The sequence below is a fragment of the Haematobia irritans genome, chromosome 2 (assembly GCF_050003625.1).
Source record: "Haematobia irritans isolate KBUSLIRL chromosome 2, ASM5000362v1, whole genome shotgun sequence".
In the NCBI taxonomy this organism is placed as follows: Eukaryota; Metazoa; Arthropoda; class Insecta; order Diptera; family Muscidae; genus Haematobia; species Haematobia irritans.
The window spans coordinates 231953522-231976705 of NC_134398.1; the positions used below are offsets into that span (position 1 = coordinate 231953522).

Consider the following 23184-nt stretch of genomic DNA (forward strand, 5'->3'; position numbering starts at 1 on the left):
TCGTGGGTTCGATTCCTGCTTCGACCGAACACAAAAAAGTTTTTCAGCGGTGGATTATCCCACCTCAGTAATGCTGGTGACATTTCTGAGGGTTTCAAAGCGTCTCAAAGTGGTTTCAGTGCAATTTGGAACGTCGTTCGGACTCGGCTATAAAAAGGAGGTCCCTTGTCATTGAGCTTAACATGGAATCGGGCAGCACTCAGTGATAAGAGAGAAGTTCACCAATGTGGCATCACAATGGGCTGAATAGTCTAAGTGAGCCTGATACATCGGGCTGCCAACTAACTTAACCTAACCTAACCAGCTTTGATTGCGAATATTTTTTAAGGTCAATCGAAAATTTTGTTCGTCAAAAATCTCTTCTTTAAGTCTAGAAACTTCACTATTCAGAAACTATATATTTCGAATATTATTCAGAAACTATAATAACGAATATTAGTTCGGTTTGCCTTTTCAACTTATTTCCCATTTTGGGTACGTGGTTTTTAAATTAATTCACTATACGCTGTAGTTTGTTGAACACATAACTACATCAGTTGTTAAGGCTCTGCTCACATTCGCAAACCTAATGCAATTCAAGACAAATATTGAAAACTATATGGTACTTGTATAATAATACCCAAATCAATCCTAGATAAACACCAATACAAAATCACTGAAGCTAGTACATGGAGCGTGCGATGCATCCAATATACGAAGCAGAAATAGTCCCTTAAGTGAGCATGGTGCGCTCTCAAAGCTTTGGTGATATTTAAATTTACCTCTATTATCTTTGTAACAATCGGACATATCAAAATTTGATTTGATATAAAAGAGAGAAAAAAATCCATAAAAGGTATTTTAAAAATGTGTTTGGGCTATTTAGTGCGGATTAGCACTACAGCAACACTGTCATGAGTACAAGTTCAGACAATTTCCAATGAGTGAAAGATTGGATCCATATTCACTAGAGTCCCCTTCTTGTTCATTTTCTACATCTGAAGTAAGTCATCTATAGGAAATTTACATCTTTGAAAATAATAGTGATATTTGTAATATCCTGTTCCTAACTATGGTATGTGAACTAGCTAATTACAGAGTTGTACTTTACGTGTTGTATCACTAGCGACATCTATCGTTATTTATACCGAATGGTTTTTGTAGACATGTTCATTAAGCACAACTGCTTTCATAAGCATACAGTTCAGATAGTCATCACTTTCACTATTTACCATCACTTTGTCGTTATGTGCTTACGACTTATATTAACTGAGTTGTAGATGTCGCTGTGGAGAATTGTCGGTTAATTTCCCTGTTCAAAGGTGAGTACTATTTACCGATTTTCCAACAAAACTTTATTTAAAAAGTTCAATAATATACATGAAGAGAGCTATATTTTTTTTTATAAAATATTATCAAAACATGCATGGAATAGTTCCAATGCATAGATTGATTCTAAGACGTTTCACAGTGAAAATCAAGAATAAAAGTAATAAATATTCTTAATAACTACACTGTTAGAAAAATATGTTTTTCATATGTTCCGATTTAAACAAAATGTGTTTCGGGCACGATTTTAAACCACAATATATTTAAGTGCAAACATGTAATGTTCCTAAACTAACACTAAATGTTTGGGACATCTATGTTAATATGTTAGAATATATTATGTTTGAGGTATGAATGTTTCATAAAAATCATATGTGTGAATACAAACATATATAAATTTACAAATTTCGACTAAACATACATATGTTGTGATATTTTATTCAAAGTGACAGAGAGAGTATAGAGAAAGAAATAGAGATGGAAACCGGGAGAGTTGACGAAAGATATCAATATAACACAGCAAAAGAGTCAAAAGAGAACAATTTCTGTGAAACCGCTTGTATGTTGTTTCGGAAAACTGTTTTATGATAAGGCCAAATATTTGATATGTTTAAGTCTAAATATTATTTAATTTGAATAAAGAGAATATACATTCTGAACCAAGAGAATAGACATTTGAAAAACAAACAGCTTATGTTTTCGCCTTGAGAGCAGCATTTTATGTATGTGTGGACGTGCGTTGGGTTTATCATTTTGGCATTATGGGCACAATTTTTTTCTTGGTTCGTTAAAAGAAATCAGGGGTCTTCATAAAAATAACGAAAGGGCACTATACTCTTTTTAGAGTATAGTGCCCTTTAGTGACAGTAAAATGAAATAAGGAGGAAAGGAGTGAAAAATTACACAGTAAAATGTAAAAAAACAAACTTTAGTTCTTCTTTATTAAAAAGTAGTCCACGAGGAGTTGACGGACACCATCAAATATAAAAGCGGGCATTAAGTTCGAGTTTTACAGCTAAAACAATTTAAAAAGTTTATTTTCTTTAAAATGAATTATTAAAGAAAAATAAAAGGAATTTTAGAGCGATGGTGTTAAATGCTAGTAAAAAACTGTTCACTCCTAAATAAATTTATGTTTATATTATAAAATTATGTATGTATCTTCTTCTTTTGTTAGTTTTTGAATTCCTTCCAAATTTTAAAGTTTTGTACAAAAACAGTTTTTTATTACAAGATTGTTATTTTTGCAATAAAAAATAATATTTTATCCAAAAATCAGTCAATTTTGTTTATATCAAACACTGTTACTGACTATAAATCTTTAATAACGCATATTTCGAAGTTTCATTTAAAAAAAATAATATAGTATAAATATAAATGTGTAAATTAAAAAAAAAAAAAAACAAAAAAAATGTTCGGTCGGAGCAGGGATTGAACCCACGACCCTTTGCATGCAAGGCAGACATGCTTACCACTGCTCCACGTGGCAAACAAATGTATGTTTCTGTTAAATAATGCTATGTTTGCATGGGCTCGTGGGCGCTGCAAACTATGCTATATACATGTAACTTAAAACGATAATTATCTACTGGTGACTATAACAGCTACGTAGCCCAGTGGATAGTGTGTTGGCTTACAAACTGTATGGTCCTCGGTTCGATTCTCCGTGCAGGCGAAAGGTAAAATTTAAAAAATTTATAAAAGTGAATAATTTCTTCAACATTATTTGTATTACAGAAAAAGGTGCCAATAACTAAAAAATTTAGTGGAAGTGAAAATTACGAGTATGTTAGGGAATGAGCACAATCGTGTTTGGGAAAAATTCTTCCAAGCATATAATATTTTTGGCTCAAAATGCTTCCAAACATATAATATGTTCACATAAAACAAACATATTAATGTTTCGGCAGTATACAATAATATATGTGCTTCCTGCAAAATATGTTTGGAACATATGTTAAAGAAGCGATTTTTTTTGAGGGTGTAATATTCTTTTTAAAATAATGCACACAATAAATTACTAGTATGTTGCATGTAAGATCAAGCTTTTTTACGGAAGAGTAAGAATATCACTTGAGATTTATTTGTTAAATGCTCAAAGCTACGGTTCAGTTCAGAAGACATCATCGGTTATATTGAATTTATTGCAAAAAACTGCTAATCCCAATTACTAGAGGGACATTTTAACAATAAGCTTCAAAATTCCATAATTTCCCCAACAAAACAGCAACATTGTCTAAGTACTTAAATATTTAAAATGCCTTTATATCTTAATTTCATTCTAGACCTATATTTCTGCTATTATGTTCGTGTAATTTTATGAAAGAAAATACAAGTATTTAATTTTAATACCACACGTTAGTACGTTAGTATAAGATTTTTGTTTAAGAACATACATTTTATGCGTGTGCATTTTATTGTCGATAAATATAAACATATATGTTATACAATATTCTGGTAAAAGCGAAATTAAAAAATAAAAATTAAAAAATAAATAATAATTAGATCCTTAAAATCTATTGCAATAATAAATTATTAATGCCTTGATTCTCGGCATTGTCAGAACTAACATTAATTCCATCGCCATCTAATTCACAACAACATGTACAGGGATCCGAGTCCGTACAAAAATTAGGAATATCAGAATCAAAAGAATTTGATTCGTCAAGAACTATTAGTTTCACCTTTGGAGGACATTTAACCACAACCAAAGCAGTACCATCATCATTATCATCAGGAGACATGTCATTGCAGAGCTCCTGATAGGTTCCCAGTTTACTTTGTGCCATAAAATATTTAGTAAGGCAACATATCAGAATCTGAAAAATAAATGAAATTTATTCATCATAGATCATAGCGGGGGCTCTGTGTTGATTTTTTTCTGCAAATTTACATCAATTAAAACTCCAACTAAAGTCAATAACACAAATATTATTGTAGCACACGACAAATGGTGGTTGAAAATCGTCATGCAAGATATAGTATTAATTTCACTTATATTCATCTGAGGTATGAACGATGATTCCTTTAATTGGGGCAGATAATTTTGATAACAAGATGGGCTGTCGGGTCTACAACAAGCGTAAGGTGCCAGAATGAGGTCCCGGCTAAAAATCAAAGAGCTATAGAAATATTCCAGCTACAAATTAGATGCCAATACTTTAATTCACCCGCATTTCCTTGGGAGTTTAGCTTTTTTCCAATACAATCAGTAATAATGCGTATCGTCTGAGAATCGACATCGGAATCACCCTCATAATCGAAATAGGTTCGATGAAGCTTCGTTAGATCCACTAGTTTACCCCCATAACTCATAGACATCCATGAGGCACGCATCCAATCGCTATATCTATTGACACCACAACACTCACGACCATATTGTAACTGATCCCATAGGAATTTCCACTCTGGCTTTGTATAATAGACCTCAATTCCATGTAATAGCATCATGGCTACATTATCACTCAAGACCTTGGAACTTTTCACAAAGGACCATATGGCCACACATCCACTGATGACAATCAGAAAACAAACGAACATCCAAATATTCAGCAAAATTTGTATACTACGCGAAAATCTTCGCACCCAAATACTCTTCCACATTGGCAGGCTGCCTAGGTATAGGGCAATCAACTGAAATCCCATGATATAGACATGGACAAATCTCGAAGATATGATACCACTTTCCGTTTGGATAATAAATGAGGATAACAGGCCTTGGTAGATTGCAGCGACTATAATTAGAACTATACCCAATGCTATTTCCAATGTTAAAAGGGCGACAAGAATTAAGCGAAGTTTACGAAATGGTTTCCGCATTTGGACATGTTTTTCTGTGTTTTTTGCATAAAATGTTATTTTTGTTGTTGTTTATTTTCAAGCAATACAAATTAAATTAAACAACTGACTGACTTTGACATATTTTTATAATTCTATAGATTAAAATATTGCCAGAGGTTTTGAAATATTCCGCACATGTATATTGTATGTTCTACACACAAAGAAATTATGATCATACAATTTTGAATGATATTTGGATTCTTTTCTGATCGCTGAAATGATAGCATATTTAAAATGCGCACTCTGTAGAGACAAAATGAAGGCAAACAACTTTTTCAGAAAAGAAACGGATATATATAATGGCAGCCCGTTATTTCAGTCTCACTTGGACTATTCAGTCCATTGTGATACCACAGTGGTAATCTTATTCTTCTTACCAATTAGTGCTGTCCGATTCTATGTTTAGCACAATGACTCGGAACCTCCTTTTTTATAGCCGAGTCCGAACAGGGTTTCACAATAACAGTTGTAAACGAGTCGCCCTTTTTTAATGTGTGGCCTTCACAGAGATCGTAATTTAATTTTTTTTTCTTTTTTTAGCAGACAAAACTTGCTGTTTTAGCAAACATTTTTGCTGTTATGAATATCCAAATTTTTGGGTGTAACTATGAAGCGAATAAATAGTTTTGTATATATTCACGAAATTAATTGATGTTTTAATTGAAATTGTTTTAATCACTAAAATCATAATATCAATCAACGACCTTTATTAAAAAAGTTATTGATACAATTAAAACTTTAATATGATCTTGAATGATTTTATTAATTATTATTATTTAAGCACCTGTATTTCGAGACAATATACTAAAGAAAATAACAACTTTTATTTGTTTATATTTAAATATTTATTTTTTTATTGCAATTTTTAGAAAAATGTGATTATGGTTTTCTGAATATTAATTCAATTTCTTTCATTATATATGCACGTATATGTATATACTTAAATATTTTGTTATTCCTATAATAATATTTTGAATAATTATTAATTGTATAATGAAACTTAAGATTTAATGTTAAGTTTGATTTTATTTTTCATTCATTAAATGATAATAATATGTAATAATAACAATAATAATTACAAATACAAATAATAAAAGCAATAATAAGGATTGATAGTTTACTATTTTCTTTTCTTTTTATAGGTACAAGAGTAAAGACAAAAAATATAAATTAAAAAAAAATAGAGTAAACTAACGCAAAAAATATTTTTAAACACTTACAATACCTAGGAAAAAAAAACAATAAAAAAAATTATCGTGTGAAAGGAAAAAAAATTAACGACATTTTCATCAGACAACACAAAACTTAAATAGAAAAAAATACAGCAAGATTTGATGGTTTTCGTTTAATGCTCAAAGCATAAAATAACAACTTATATAGAAAATATAAACAAAAAATAATAATTTCATTTTACAAATAATAATGGAGGGAAAGTTGTCATATATAGGTTAATTTGTTGATTTTGTTTTTTACATAAATCTTAAGGTTCAAGATTTCTTTTTGTCTTCTTTGCATTTAGTAACATTTTTATTTTCGATTTTATTTTAGACAACAAATTTAATTTAATTTCTTTTAATGGTTTAGCACCGGCATAGGACACTTGCTGCTTCGTTTATTTAGTTTTTTTTTTTTACTTTTCTCCAGCAATATATAAAATGGCTTCAGAAGCAAACATTTTTTGGATTAATAAAAATATATCACTGAATTTTTATTTTTTAAGTCAAAAAATATTTGGGAATGTTGTTTATTTATAAAATTATTTACAAAGCAGAAACTAATGAGACTTTTAGGAGGAGACCAATATAATTAATGAAAAGCCTTTAAGTATCAAAAATACGGGGAGAGATTTAGTATTCAAGTCCTATGACACTTCATTAATTTTGATCTCACCGAAATTCTCCTTAGCTTCTTAACATGGAATTAAGAGGCCATGGACAATAGCATTAAATGATAAAACCTTTGAGAAAATAGTTTGGGAGATTTGTTAAGGTTAAAATTTAATGGTAGAGTTTATGGCCAAAGCGGGTCATGTGGCTGGAGAGAATTTTGAAAAGATCTTAGATTTGTCTAAACTACTTTGTTCGCTTCTTTGGCACCACTTACAATATTGCTGGTAATTTTAGATTTGTGGACTAGAATCCATTCACCATTTTGAATATCCAAATGTTCCACGATAAAGATATTCAAAATAGCAAATAGGCTTCATATCCACAGGTTATCTTATATATTCGTTTAATATCAAAAATTTTTGTTTTTTGTTTTTAATATTTAGAGTTTGTTTTTCTTCTTGTTCATGTCGTTTACATGTGCGTTTCGTACATTATTATTCATATTCTTCTTATTTTTAAATAATTTATTTCTATAATATATATATATAAATTATTTGAAATCATATATGTTTTTCTTTAATTTGTTCGTCTATGTGATTTAAGGGGGAGTTGATTTTTTGTTTGTTCTTCAATGTTGTTTTTTTTCTCATTATGTTATTAACAATTCATAAAACTATCTAACTACGTGTTTTTAGATTTTTTCATCGGAGTTCCTTAGTTTGCTTTTACAAAATATAGAAAAATTATTTACAATTTTTCTTTTGTTCATATCTTACAGATTTGTTTTTGTTTGTATAGCCAAATGTTCAACATTTTCTTTTTTGTTTATATCTTAAATTACTAATTTTTGAGAATGGGGAAAGGATAGGTAAGGAAATCAGAGATAAGACCACTTTCAATTTATGTTGGCGGCGGTCCATTTGGATAAGACAGCATTGGCTCTAAACTACGGGCAAATGAGTTAGTGAACATGCAGGTGTAATCTTCACCGTGGGGTACAAGTGTGGCAACACCCAACAACAGTAACATGAGCGCTTGAATGGGCAGCGAAGCACGTGCAACACGGCCTAGGAATCGGGCGCCTCTGGCAAGTACGGTGGTATTTATGACATCTCCATCGGCAGCATCGCCATCGGGATTGCTATTGGTAAAAGTGAAAATTTATTAAAAATTCATATTCAATTCATTGTATAAATGTATTTTAGAAAAAAGAGCTAATGCGGTATATAAAATAGGAAAGCAAAAAATGTTTTCAGAATTTTTTGTTTGTTTTGCGATTGATATCCTGATATTAAAACCCACTAAGGGAAATAAACTATAAAAAAAAAACTTTCTGAAAACATTTTTATCTTCGAAAATTCAAATTAAACTCAAGCTTCTCAGAGACATTCGTTTCTTAGAATGGGTGTGATACTGCGTGCAATAATAAAAAAAATCACAATGACAATGAATTCTTTTTCGTTTCGATTAACTTTAAATTTTAGGAAAAATAAACAAAAGTTGGATTACGAAAAAATGAAATATAATATAAAGAAATAAAACTACTCTAATCTACAGCTACGAGACAACAATATTTACTTTGCATTATCTGTGTGTGGTGCGGCAGCCTGCATAGAAGAGGAAGAAGGTAATGTCGTTACAGATTGATCCAAAAGCTGTTTTCCAAAAAAAAAAAAAAACATAAAAGAAATAAAAACGATTACAAAAAAATGAAAATATAAAAATAAATGAATACAATATAATAATAATCTCAAAACAATTTTCTTTTTCTTTACATAAATGTTATAATTTTATATAAAAAAAAATAAATAAATTACCAATTTCTTTTTTTAAATTTTGTCATTATTTCAAAAAAAAATATATATATATTTCATTTAGTGCTTAAAATAATAGATTCATAAATCTTTCTCGTCATTTTCTTTCATAATTAAAAATGTACACAGTAAATTGTTTTTAGAATTACAAAGGATATTGGAATAACTTACCTCATTGGATAGCATATGCAAGGATACACCCAAATTTTCACCATCAACACCCAGCACAGCACCCAGCTTCACTATGTAAATACCAGACAAACGGCGCAACGATTGTAAACGCAGACGCAGATCAGTCAACCTGGAAAGGGTTCTTCAATTTAGTGTATGAGTTGGATAACTCTTGGGGTTAAAGGTAATGAGGGGTTAGCATGGGCGGACGAAAAAATTTCGAGTTCAAACAAAAAAATTGCAAATCAAATAAAAATAACAACTCCAAAATTGTATATGGGTGGAACGTTCATTTTGTCGGGTTTGGTAGGGTGAGAGTAAACAAAAAATTCTGGTTTCTTTTTGTTTTTATATAAAAAAGCTTGAAATTTTTTCGATCGAATAAGAAAAATAAATTCATGACAGATTGGCAGAAATGTTTTCAGTTATAGTAGGTAGGTCGTGGGAGAAAGGGGTTATTTTCACCATGAATTCAAGCATAAATAAGTATGGATATCATTTAGTATGGTCCAGAATGGTTTGCAATAATGTTCAGATTGTTGACGACTGATAACGAAAGCTATAGTATCTTTAGATGAATTTATGAAAGAGATTCCCAGTAAAATGAGCTAAATGAATGAATCGGTCACTTTTGGTATAAGTATATAAATTGGAAATTAATTACGATAATAGGTAGCAATTACACTAGGTATCTATTGGTCTCAGAGAGATGATACCAATAAGGATAACTATTTGGGAAAAATAACATGAATCAAATATAGTTGGATTATCCCAAGGAGGCCTTCAAGTAATTGCATTTGCTTCTCTAAATGTTAATTCACTTTATACAAATGAGTTCTTCAAAGAGACTCAAATGCAAACACCTTCAAGTACAGATCTATTTGAGGTCTAAACACTGTCAAATAGTGTATTTGGTTTTTTATTTTCCTCCTTAGATAAACAAAGCCTGGGATCTTTGACACAAGGACATCACTAACAAACATAACAAAAATAAACAAATAAATTACAAATCACTTTGAATTATGCAGACGTATTACGAGATAATTTCGCAAAGAAGACAAAACCTAAAATTATACAAAATATAGAAATTAAAAGAAATTCTCGAAATTCATTCTAATCCTTTTTGGTTTAGGTTGAGTTAAAAATTATTTCAATCTACTAGAGTCTACTATTACATATAATGTCTACTATTATATTCTAATAAAGTATATATAGGCATATTGGAGCAGTATACTAGAAAAATATAACGAATAGTGTTGTCTTCCAGATATATAGCATTTAATGATTTTTTTTGTTTAGTTAAAAAGTTAAATGTCACGACTAACAATTAATATCCTTTAACTGGTGAGGTGTAATTTTTTTTGCGTACTTTGGGACGTGGGGTAAATTTGACCCTGTCTTCTACACAAATATGTTTTCCATAAAAATAGTTTTTTTGTATCACTATTACATTTGTTGATTAGAACACATTGTATTTAGCGAAAATAAAACATTATTTCGAAAAATTCTATGTACTTTCAAAAATTAACATGCACTTTATTTCACACGACTTATTTATAATACATAGTGTGCGAGGTGGTAAATTATACCACCACGTGGACAGTTAAAGGATATAATTATTCATTTAATAAATTAAAAAAAAAGATAATAGGTTAAATTATTATTGTTATTTTTTAAATTCAATGATAATGTTAATAATCCTAATTTAATAAACAATAAATAATGGATTGTTAAATTTGTTTAACAGCACAAAATGTTTCGTTATTTAATAAAAAATCATTACATTAGTGAAAAGTTTTCATTGTATTTATGAAATCGTTATATTGATTCAATTTTAATGACATATTTTATTAACCGAAATCCAACGGAAACGAAATAATAAACAATTAAGTAAATATGTTTTCTTCTTGGAAAGTTTTACATGAATTTTACTTCATCAATAATCCAATAGCCATATACACTCATTTTCAAAAAAACTAAAAACACTACACATTCTACGAGACAGACTACAAGTCTACAAAATTCGTCACATATTACACAGGACGACACAAGACGAACATTTACAATTTCAATGCTGAATCCCATTTATAAAATTTTCATCGTGCCGCCCTCAGGCTCCGGCATATGGATAACTTACCTTGCATACGTATGACTCGATTCATCCGAACCTTCAACGGTCCTAAGCAATTGATCAGCAGCATCTTGTAAACTAACCACTCTCGGTTCGCAACGTTCCAGTTCACCACGTAGATCTTTGAATTTTTCAAATTTGGCCTGTAATATGGCACGATCCTCGGTTAGGTCCACAGGCTCGGAGGCCTTGATATTTGCCTCGGTCTGTTGAAGCCATGCACATAGTTCATCTATGATAGCATGGAATTCACTGTTACCCATTAAAGCTGTTTGCAATTGACCTTGCCATTTGGTGGCATTAATACAAGCATTATTCCATCTTTCATTGTCTTGTTGCAGACGATCTCTTAGCTGGCGGGCTTTTTCCGTATCCAAGGTGTGTGTGGCCAAATGGTCTCCCACTACATTGAGTGAGTTGACAATGGATTTGTGACTTTCCAGATCGAGTAAGAATTCACGATGATCTTGAACCACATCCTCGAGTAATTCAATATTGGACGGAGGAGAGGTCTGTGACTTTTGAGTACCTTCAGCGAATTGTAGCCATTGTTCGAGACGCCAGAGATCATTGTCGATTTGTTGCCAGTTGCGTTGTGTGCAGAGCGGACACGTGAGTCGACCGATCTCGCTATAGTTGGAAGTTGAAAGAAAAAAATGATAATTTAATAAAAAAATATATTTAACAACAATTTTTTTAACCATATCCAGTACCCAGAAGGTGTGAGACATTTACGTGGCCTTTGAATTTGAGAGAATTTTTGTTATTATAAGGCTGGCTTCAACTGATTGAAAAGCTTTGTAATATTACCCATATATTAATTGAAAGTATGAAAATAATCTTCAAGTTCATGTAAAGCATTTTTAAGACTATAAAATTGTTAATAAAAAAAAAGAATAAATAAATTATTTTTTTCTTAGAAATATGTAACAGTTGCATTTGGAATTGGTATCGTCCTTTCAAATTCAAAGCCACACTCAATTGTATTATGAGGGTGTGAAGGAGACTTAAAACTTACTGTGTACATTGATATCTATAAGCAGTGGGCAGTTTGCTGCATTGTTTTTGGAGGAACCAAATGTTAAGCGTGTTTGAGCATGTTTTTGATGATTGGTTTGTTTGAGCGAGATTGAGAGGCGCACATGGTCAGTGTAATGTTATTAACAATAGATTTGAAATGTAAGTGGGGAGGGTGTTTTTTTGTTGTTTTGTTTTGGTGAGATAACAACAAGAAAAAGCATTAAATAAACGAAAAGACAATTACAAAAAAAATACAGTTAGTAAATGACGAGGACACAGAATAACTATCAAATGTTCTTCATTTGGAAAGTTACTTTATGTCGTCTCAAATGAAGCATTATTTCATGTAGCACCTAAACCATTTCCAAACGGTTCTTTCTAAATCATTAATGAAACTTACCTTGAATTTTGATCGTTTTGCTGACGCGCCTTCCATTGGGATTGTAGCGTAGCGAAACGTAGCGTCAGCTCTGACACAGTATCCAATTGGGCTTCTTCTTTGGTGGCATTACATTCGCTTAGCAACAATTGACTCAAATGCTTGACCAATTCTGATGATGACTGGGCATTACCCAAGAGCTTGGACATCTTTTGTGGACCAGGTTTACGTGTTCTGTCGCATATTGTCTTTTGTAGATCACCTAGATTGCTTTGGCATTCAGCAATGGCAGTCTCCAGTTCCATAATGTAGGCATCCTTGGCTGTGATTGATGTTTCGCGAGCCATGGGGGCCTTACGTAATTTTCGCTTGGACAATGTGTCCACTTGAACACCTGCATCGGATTCCCGTACTTTGGTGGCTGTTATGGCAGCCTCTGCAGCTGTTGCACCTAAAGCAGCGGCCTTTGTCAGCCAATCGGTTTTGACGGTTGTTACCCGGGTTTGCACTTCACGCCATAAAGTGGTCAGTTGAGTCAACAGTGTTACAATTGTGGTAAGATCTTCTTGTTTCTTTAGTTTTCCCTTTGCTTCACCAGCCAACTTCTCGGCATTTTGTATTTGACTTTCAACTTTTTGCAATTTACGTTGGAAGCTTTCAACCCTTCTGAGAGCATCCTTGGTCTCCTCCTCGGTGTGTGGAGGATTTTCACTCAATTTGGCAATATCACTTTGTAGGACATTCAGGCTATGGACTGCTTCGTCGCGGGCCTTCTTGAAGTCCCTATACAAGGCAATTTCTTTGTTGATCGTATCGGTGATGGCATGGCATCTGCCATACAATTGCTTCCATTTGGTTACCATAACCTTGGTAGGCATTGTTAGTTTTTGTATATTTTCAGGGTCAACTCCAGAACTGGATGTCAATTTGGCATAGATTTGTTCCAACTGTTTGAGATTGGGCTCCTGACTTTCCAACTCTTTTAGCTTTTGCTCCACCGCCTGTTGCCTCTTCTCGATTTGATCCTTATCGAGTTTGTTGAGGTCTCTTTCCAGAGCAGTGATTTCAGTCTCTTGTGTTTGCAACCAGGCCTTATGTTCCGTTGTCATTTTGATCAATTGTTGAAGCATATTCCAAACGGTAAGTATGCGTTGCTTTCTTTCAGCCGATTGACTGCACACATGTTTCCAACGGGTCTCCAGATTCTGGGCAGCCAAGGCAAGATTGGCAGTATTGATGTGGGTTCTCCAGGTGTCAGTGTCGTTTAGCAACATTTCCACCAAATTTAATACTTCACCCACATTACTGCTCTTCTGTTCCACAGAACGTTGGATTTTCTCATGTTCTTTAAGCTTGGCCTCGATCACTGGTGGAGTGTAGGAGTCGAAAGTCAAAGGTTTACCCAGTTCCGATTCGACTTCAAACATCCAAGAGCGGAGTAGAGCAATACGCTCCTCCAAACGCTGCAGAGTCATCTTAAGGTCATTGATTTTGCTGGTGCGTTGCTTGCACAAATACTTGATACGATCCCAGCGATCAATGAGTAGATCAGATTTCTCTTGAACTTCGCCTCTAACAGACTCACCATGGGCAGTATTATCGGCATACAAATCCAGAATTTCTTTAGCCGAAGACAAAAGCCATTCACGATCTCTTTCTCGTAGAGTCAGCTCAGTGTTGATTTGTTTCTCCAATTGTTTGGCAAACTCCTCGGGATTGGCTATGGCAGAAATATCCGAAGATCGTTCCAAGCGTTCCTCGAGTTTATCCAACCATTTGGAAAGGCGATCATAGCGATTATTGAAGTTCGTCAAAAGCATGAGCCTCTCCTCGATGGTATTGATTAAGGTGGAGAGTTCATAGTCGATATCGGAATGCTGTTGCCACAGTATCCAAATTGATTGTCTTATGGACTTCATGTCATAGGGGCTGATGCATTCTTTGAGCTCTTCCTGCAACACATTCAGACTTTCCAAAGAAGGTTGAAGTTTCGAGAGTATAACACGTTGATTTCTAAGCTGACCCAAACAATCCTGTATAGCCTCTTGAGTTGTCGGTAGGTTGGACTCAGTTTTGGTTACCAATTGCTGGGCAGTGGCCAATTGATTTTGTACATCGGCCACTTTCTGTTCGTATTGCTTTTCAAGATCTTTGATTTTTGTTAGGAATCCAGACCAGGTCTCCAAGGCAGCCTTAAGATTATTTACCCTCTGGACGACGGAAGCCTGTTCCATACGTACTGAGGTGGCTAAGGCGTCATCACAGAATTTCACCAGATCCTGCTGTTCATTCTTAAGCTTGGCACATAATTCCTCACCCACGGGCATTTGATTGATCAACATCTCCATGCGTTGCTGCAAGCGAGTCAAACGCTTCAAATGAATGTATCTTAACTGCAAGGCACTGCGTTCCTTCTCACGCTCCTTGAGCCATTCCAGTAATACTTGTAGGTCTTTACGGTAACCATTCCACACATCCATGCGCCTTTCCAATTCGGCATTACGCTGCATGATACGTGAGAGAGTCTCATTGTGCATATTGGTTAGTTGTTTGAATTGCTCGTTGACTTCAGGTTCCTTCTGTTGCTCTGCCTCGGTATGAGAGGCCAATACATTTTGTTGGGAAACCAAAAGATTCTGATGGATTTCACACAAATGTTGCTGTTCCTTCAGAGATGTGTAGTCTTCGGGTATGGCACATGAGAGGAAGGATTGGACATGTTGGAGATATTGACGCCATAATCGGAAAGCTTCCGTTGAATTCTGGGAGCGAACCAAACGTGTGGACAGACGATGATATTCCTGGAATGTTTCTTGGAATATCTTTTGCCACAACTCCAAGACCTCAATGATGGAGGTTTCGTCACGTGCTTGTCCATTTTCGTTCGGCAACGTTGTATCGACATCACGTTCCCGCAATTGCTTCAATTGTTCCTCGGTACGGGCTAATGTTTGCAAATGATTTCTTAGGACATTCAACTGTTCTTCGCTTTCCTTGGGAGTACGAGATTCTTGGCTAATATCCTGAAAGAAGAATTACACACAAAAATTATTAATTTTTTTTTGTTAAATTATTTCTCTTGTGAATTTCTACTTTTCGCTGCATGGGAGAGTTTGTGTATGAATGTTAAAAATCGGCCAAGTTATCAGCGTCTATGTCTTGTCTGTGTCCAATAAATGCGTTTTGCATACTAAAAAGCTACCATTTGGCCAAGTTCCGTCACTACTTCCTGTAAACCATCAATGTTATATTGCCACTTTGTGCTAACTCGCTGGTACAATGAAGCCTGACAATGACCTCATCCATAATTTTGCACAAAAATCAATACGAAACCAAGTTACTCCACACTTTCAATTACTCCTGCTACCACTCTAATGGTTTCGGAGCATGTGCGTGCGAGCTGCCAAATATAAAGTTAGGTGTTTTATATGAAGACCAAAAAAACAGTCTTCTGTGTTGCTACTATTAGGCCAATATACAGCACCAAACTAGAGCTGACCGTACACCACTCCTTGTCTGGCTGTCTTTGTAGGGGCTTGGTTATCTTTCGTAATTTAGTGTATTAATGTCCTGTAGGGAATTGTTGGACCATCCTTCAATATTTAATTTAACATGTGTCCATGCTCCCTTTCGACTAACTTTCACAACGCTACTCTTCTCGTACATTTCGTAAGAAAGGTTCTCCATTCACACTTTTGGCCCACATTTCTAATTTGTTCACAATTATTTGCTGTTGATGTTAATAGGATATTGGTTTAACTTTTCCATTTTCATTATGGGAAATTTTTAAGTTACACCCGCACCACCCTCAGCAAAGCAAAAGGCATAGCCATTACCTTTGCCAATGAGAATTTTCACGAAAGTGAAATTTTGTTTTGATGGTCTCCATTGTTTCCCAACAAATTAGACGAGAAGGTAGACACTGTCAGTGTATCGATACTTCCATTTCAGGGCATGGGAAACTACAGAAAACCATGCGATTGCCTTTTAAAAAACATATTTAGGGAATGGTGGAAGTCCCATTGAGGTCAAGGATTTCTATTCTCCATTTATATATAAAATTTAATTATGTATTAATGAAAATCAACGAAAATATCCTGTTTCCTTAGTTTCAGACATTCACCATAAAGAAATAGAATTTCTTTGAAAATTTAATGGATTTCCATATGAAGAGAAATTTATTGAATGGTAACTATCACATTTATTAGCACTCTACACAAAGCAGGTATTTATAGATGAAAGCGAAAATTAAAATACCGAATTGTACATAATAGTATTAAGCAGGTACTAATTTGCTATAGTTGGTACTAACAAAATGATCCACAAATAGCGATTTGTGTTATTTAAACCATTACTATAAAATTCAAATTAGAATTAATCAACTAATTTCTATTTACAATGTATAATAGAGAAGTCTAAAAGTCATCTAGGAGGTACCGACCATTTCAAAAGTCCATTAATCCATTTCGAAGCACTGAAGAAATATATCAAATTTTTGTCTATTCTTTGCCAAATATAAATACCACTTCATTGCCCCAATGCTTTGCATTTGTAGTCATACTCAAACACTGTCCAAATTGTCTGTTCAGTTATATACGGTCAATTATGGTAAAAGCAATTTAAAACACCTTCATAATTACTTCAGGTTAATTGCTTATTGGCACCAACATTGATAGCCTGTAGCCATGCGTTTAAGAGTCATTACGGCCAAAATAGCAGTTCAATAAAATTTGTACAACTTACCTGGCGAACATTATTAAAGTATTCCTTGGCATCGGTACAGTTTTGTTCTATTTCTTTGCGTTCCCGTTCTTGAGCTTCAGCCACATTGGCTAAGGTGGTTATGGTTTCTTTGCAATTCTCCAAACGCTGTCCGAGTTCCTCGAGTTCACCATGCATAAAGTTTGAGGCATCTAAACCAATATCGGCGGCAATTTTCGATACCATTTCACGTAATTCCAATAGTTTGTCATCTTGGTTATTTAAGTTGTCTTGACACGTCTGTAGAAAAAGTCATAAAAATTAAAAAAAAAATTAAGTTAAGTTGCAACAAAAGTATGTTAATATATTTAATTGCAATTTCCAAGGTAAAAAAACTGCTCAAAGGGAAATTTTTGGAAATTGTGAAGGGACACTGAAAAGATTCAATAAAAATTGAGCCAACCAAATTTTTCCAGTTAAATAGGAAATTTGTCATTAATACAATAAAAATGTTCATTAAATGTTTCGTTGTTAGAAAAGTCATTACAATAATGAAGCGTTTCATAATATTTACAAATGTGTTTCGTTGGTGTAATTTTAATATCTTTAATATTGAGAAGCTTTTGCTACCAGTGTAGCAGTTGATAACTATTTTCTTCGAGGCCATAATTTCTTATCATTAAATTTTTTTTTGTTTGGAAAAAAATTAGATGTTTCGCACAAATGTTAAACAAATCAATGGTATCGTGCACAAAATGTTTGATCAAAATTAAAAATTAATAATATTATGTGAGAGAATATATCAGTGTGTATTACACTGAAAACAACAATGAAAGACAATTTAGTTAATTTTAGAAAATTTTAACTGAACTCTATTAGAAACGAAGATGTCACGCCGATTTCATAAAAATAAGTAAATAATTTTCGACAAATTCAAGAGAATTTATTAGGCAAAATTATTATGTTTCATTTATTAAAGAAAATTTCGTAGTTTGAAGGAAAAAATTAGAGTTCAAAATTGCAAAAATGTCTTTAGTGCCATACGAAGTTCATGATGGGCGCATTATTGGTCAAATTTACAAATTTTAAGAAATTCGAAATTAGGAATTTTGTAGGAGACTTGAATTTAGTTTATCTTGATGGTTAGGTTAGGTTATGTGGCAGCCCTATGTATCAGGCTCACTTAGACTATTCAGCCCATTGTGATACCACATTGGTGAACTTCTCTCTTATCACTGAGTCCATGTTAAGCTCAATGACAAGGGACCTCCTTTTTATAGCCGAGTCCGAACGGCGTTCCACATTTCATTGAAACCACTTAGAGAAGCTTTGAAACCCCCTGAAATGTCACCAGCATTACTGAGGTAGGATAATCCATCGCTGAAAAACTTTTTGGTGTTCTTGATGGTTAATTTGTGTATAATTTTTTCCTCTGTTTTGATTTATTTATCTAACGTACATAATAATTCCATTAACTAAAATGGAATTAAATCGGCTTTAGTGAAATAAAAAATTAAACGTTCATCTAAAATCTGGACTGTTGCAACATCTTCTTCCAACCAAATTTAATAATCATACAAACAGATATTAAAAAAAAAAACGGAAAAATACAAAGCCTGAGGAAATATACTCCTTCAGTAATAGCTAGACATGTTTCGTTTCAGGAATCTCTTTTTTTAAGACAACTTTACCACCTAAAGAAATATGTGCTTTGAATATAAAATAATTGTCTAAATGTACAAAATTAGACAAATATATCAACAGCAATAACCGGCCCTCAACAAAATCTAAGAGATTAGAAAAAGTGCTGCAGTTGCCAAAATGCTGCTAAATTTAGCGTCTAGAGAACAAAAAACGAAAGTATTTAGATCAGATGCTGTCTGAATAGAGCTATAAATACTTTACTTTAAGAGTTTAGCAATAGAAACGAAACATACACAGTTCTAAGACTTTATTCTGATGATTATCATTTAGGAGTGGAAAAATTATGCTTGCTGCTTTTGTATATATATTTTTTCTAATTTCATTTTGTTTACATTCTCAGAGTGCTTTGCCATTTGAGGCTTCCACAAACTAATATTTAATTAAAATATTATCGATTTTTTTCTTTTCTGTTTGCCAAGCGTCCACCGCCTGACCATTCAAATGTTAAATGGCCAACAAAAGCACGAACATAGAAAAGTGGCCAGAAGTCAGAAGCCAGTCAAACACCTCAAACTCAAAAGTCATATTCATTAGTAGTGATAGGATAGGTTCAAATAGATGAAGAATATAGGTGCTTTGTTATAAATGAGGTTATATATGACTGGAGTAGTATCATTACAATAACATCCATACATGCTATTTGTATGACACTGTCATATATACCGTCTAAATATATTTATATGCTTGTATTTACCCATATTTGTAAACCTAAATGCCATGTATGTGTTAAACTCTGTTTTTTTTTTTTTTTCGTTTAAGTTCTTCATAACACGTTAGTTTACACGATATTGGACATATTGGACTACACTAACAATTTAACACTGAGAAAAATAGCAAAAATAAAAATGAAAATAATACAATCAAATGCTCGTAATAGTTGCCTTATTTTATTAATATTGGAAATAAAATTACATTTGAATTAAATAATGAACGACAATCCTTAAAATGTTCACCCTCCAAGAAAACAAGTTGAAGCTTAAAATAAATAATTGAACATTTGTTTACTTTTAAAGGAAAAAGAGTTCATTATTTATCAATTTGATCGAATCTGGTGAATAACAAGAAAATAGAAATTAATGTTTAGTTTCCCTAAATCGTACGAAAACCCATACGAAAGAAAAGCAACCATTCAAATACAAATCAATTTAGGTTTTTTGTTTGTTTGAAAGTTCGCGTTCTTTGAATGTGTATAAATTTATTTTCAAAAGTTAATATTTTTAAAATGTTTGGCCTGAGAACTGATTAAATTTTTAAAAGTATCTTTGCATCTTTCTTGAGACATAAATTGTATATATTCGATTAAATTGTATATATTGTATAAAGAATCGAAATCAATTTTCATTCGTTTGAAATAGGAGTGAAATTACTTACCCATACCTGAAGATTTCTACAAAGAACTTTCGACCAAACCTTTATTTAAGAATTTGTCACTTTTTCCACTTAATCACCAAATGATAAAAAATAAAAAAGATATGTATTTGATATATTTCACTAAATCATCAAAAATAGTTTGTATCAATTTTGTTAACTCAACTTCAATAAAATATTTCATTAATTTGTTTTAAGTGTTCCCTTCATGCTTATCGAAGACTGAAATCGAAATACAAAAATAGCCACTAAAATGTTACAAAACTTTCGGAAATAATTAAATAAATAATTCTGATACGGCTGATTTTGTTAATTGCTGTTTTTTATTTGGGGGTAATGGGGATTTTCAATTACCACAATATGGAAGCGATGTATTGAATTATAGAATATAAATTTACATTTAGTAACACAATATCCGCACGTTAATTGTATTGGCTAAATAAATTGTTATAATTTTGGTCTGAAATTGGAATTGTTAATTCTCATAGAAACTGGTTCCTTTACATTTTTAATATAGCAAAAAAATAAATTGTAACTGACATTTACCTTCCATTCATTTTTAAGAATTTATGTTTTTAATAAAATATGATTCATATCTCAAGCGGAGTTATTCTTTTGTATTTGTTAACAGTTAAATGAATATCAACAATTAGAGCTTCCAAGAAGAGCAATAACAAAATATTATAATTATGATAAGTCATATTTTGTTTAAGATTTCAAAACTCTGTTTTTTTACTTCTTCAAGATTAAAAGAAACCACAGCATTTTTTCACCATATATGTTATAAAATAAAAACTGATAAGAAATATTTCGAAATGTCTCATAAGAGACCAATCTAGTATGGCTGGACAAATATATGTACATTTTATTTCACCCCTTCACATATTTTTCTCCAAACAAACTGTTGTTATTTTTCTTTGAAAGAATTTTGAAAAATAAAACAAAAAAGTTTTTCATTTACGTCTATAGTTAGAAACTTACCTTGGCATGTTGCATTGATTCCATGGGTTGTTTGAAGGTCTTCACCGTATCCATTTGTTGTTCGATATAGTCCTTGACTTGAGCTGAGGCGTTGTGATACTTATTCCAAAGTTCTACAGCACGCTGATAGCGGGTACACAGATTCTGTAGATTATCCGATGTATCATTCCAGGCCACGACAGCTTCTTGGACGGCTGATTCGATCTGTTCAACTATTTGAACATCACAAGTTTCGATTAGAGGTTTTGCCGATGTCTGTAAATCATCTAACAAAGTCTCGCGATTTTGTAAATCACCAGCGAGTCCCTTTTTTTGGTTGCAAAAAGGAAATAAAAAAAATCACGTTGAAGAAATTCACGTCAAAAGACTTCTATAAACTTTCAATTTCTATGGTGCTGTTCTGAGATATGGCATTTTCTCTCACTTTTCATTACAATCGAATCGATTCACATTCGATAACTTTCCGTTACATACCCGGAGGACCAACAAACCGAACCGACGACTACGACAACGCGTCTCATTTAATCGGAAGTTTCGTATTAACTAAACAACGAACGGCCAAATACTAAGCGACTACCGTAGTTGAATGGATAGATGGATGGTTTGTTTGGTTGTTGTAGTTGTTCGTCAGTTAGTTAGCATATGTGCATATGTCGTAAATGAGACGAGTGTTTTGTTTTCTTTTAAGTTCGACGACCACTCTCCTCTATTTTTCTTCTCATTGCTTGAGTTTTACAATTTTAGGTGCTTTCCCCCTTAAGGCCCCATGTAAAAACAGAGCACTGTGCCGTGCCTTCCGTTCTTGTTATCAGTTCTTCCCAGTGGGTAAACGATGAAAATTTTCGAAAGTAGTACAACTTTTTTAAGTGTTACAGTTTTCGTTGTCTAATCTTCACTAATTTGTTATAAATAATTACAACATACACGTATTTGTTATTGCTATGACTGATTGTGTTTCGAGCAGAGAGTATTTCGTTGTTTCTTCATTTGTAGTCCACAAATAATTACTTCATGTTGGTATTTTGTCATCGCTACTTATAGGTTTTCCCGGCTACACTAGGTAGAGATGCGGCCAATGACCACAATATGATACGGAATGGTCATTGATAGTTTTTGCTGTTATTGTTGTAAATCTCCCAACTCATCTACCTAATAACCTATTCACTAGGGATACATATGATCCTAGTATGTTTGTATTCTTATTCGCACATTTTATCGTACTTTGCTAGGCAGTCAGTCATATAGTAAATCTCTCTCTTCTGTCTCATGATTTTGGTTTAACCAAAATAATCAAGCAAACAAAGTTAATGTTTGTCTTTTATAGTTTGATTATTTTTGTATATTTTTTTTTTTGGCTATGCCTCTGTCTTATCGCAGATATTTAACGCATACCTCCTAGTCTATTTGCCTGCCTACCATCTCATTCCACGCACAGTGGCTGAAACCCTTTTCTATGGGAGAATGATGAAATGTATATCACTGCATTTGTCCTTGAATAGGATTTATGACAAATAATTGTTTTTTCAGTAAAATTCAAAAATTCAAGCAAAAAATTCAATATTTGTTTTTTATATTTTGATTATTTGTACAAATTTTAGACTATGTCTCCGTATATAAACACATAACTCCTAATCTATTTTTCAGCCTATCATACCATTGCAAGCATAGTGGCTGGGAGAATGATGAAATATATATCATTCCTAAAATAAAGGGATGCAAATAAGGGGATTTTCCTAAGGAAAATACAATGTTCATTGCTATAATGGAATGTCTGGACCAACTTCAAAACAAATTGATTTTTATGCCTCCGTGTTTTCACAAATACTTAACGAATAGTTCTTGATCCTGACTATCAGATATCTCTTAACCCAATTAAATGTTCTATTAAAACAAAAAAATACCACATCTATTTATACAAAATGATTGCAAATATTTACA

The 23184-nt window shown here is 32.8% G+C and overlaps 2 protein-coding genes across 16 annotated transcripts in view; both read right to left on the reverse strand.

The window, feature by feature from the left end:
- Positions 1 to 3730: 3730 nt before the first annotated feature.
- On the reverse strand, positions 3731 to 5197 carry Tsp33B (Tetraspanin 33B). Its single transcript, XM_075297859.1, has 3 exons — positions 4469 to 5197; positions 4202 to 4415; positions 3731 to 4127 (listed from the first exon to the last, which is right to left on the reverse strand). The coding sequence occupies exons 1-3, from the start codon at positions 5125 to 5127 to the stop codon at positions 3825 to 3827; spliced, it is 1176 nt and encodes a 391-aa protein (XP_075153974.1). The 5' UTR covers positions 5128 to 5197; the 3' UTR covers positions 3731 to 3824.
- Positions 5198 to 6148: 951 nt separating this feature from the next.
- Positions 6149 to 23184, reverse strand: part of Msp300 (Muscle-specific protein 300 kDa) — a 235060-nt gene continuing 218024 nt past the window's right edge. For 7 of the 15 annotated variants that reach the window (XM_075297876.1, XM_075297868.1, XM_075297867.1 and 4 more), the window contains 8 exons: positions 21247 to 21552; positions 17236 to 17493; positions 12514 to 15515; positions 12112 to 12147; positions 11100 to 11723; positions 8963 to 9104; positions 8556 to 8632; positions 6149 to 8118 (listed from right to left, as the gene is read on the reverse strand). In XM_075297876.1, the coding sequence (XP_075153991.1) occupies positions 7878 to 8118; positions 8556 to 8632; positions 8963 to 9104; positions 11100 to 11723; positions 12112 to 12147; positions 12514 to 15515; positions 17236 to 17493; positions 21247 to 21552 (4686 nt within the window). In that variant the 3' untranslated portion in view covers positions 6149 to 7877. Of the gene's footprint in view, positions 8119 to 8555; positions 8633 to 8962; positions 9105 to 9969; positions 10027 to 11099; positions 11724 to 12111; positions 12148 to 12513; positions 15516 to 17235; positions 17494 to 21246; positions 21553 to 23184 lie in introns of those variants that run through there. The other 8 variants (XM_075297874.1, XM_075297872.1, XM_075297862.1 and 5 more) reach the window with 5 other exon arrangements.

Coding starts and splice junctions, on each gene's coding strand:
- Tsp33B (XM_075297859.1), bottom strand. CDS start 5,127: ATGCGGAAACCATTTCGTAAACTTCGCTTAATTCTTGTCGCCCTTTTA. Junction 4,416..4,468: donor GGAAATGCGGGTGAATTAAA/GTATTGGCATCT, acceptor TTTGATTTTTAG/CCGGGACCTCATTCTGGCAC. Junction 4,128..4,201: donor TAGTTGGAGTTTTAATTGAT/GTAAATTTGCAG, acceptor TTTATTTTTCAG/ATTCTGATATGTTGCCTTAC.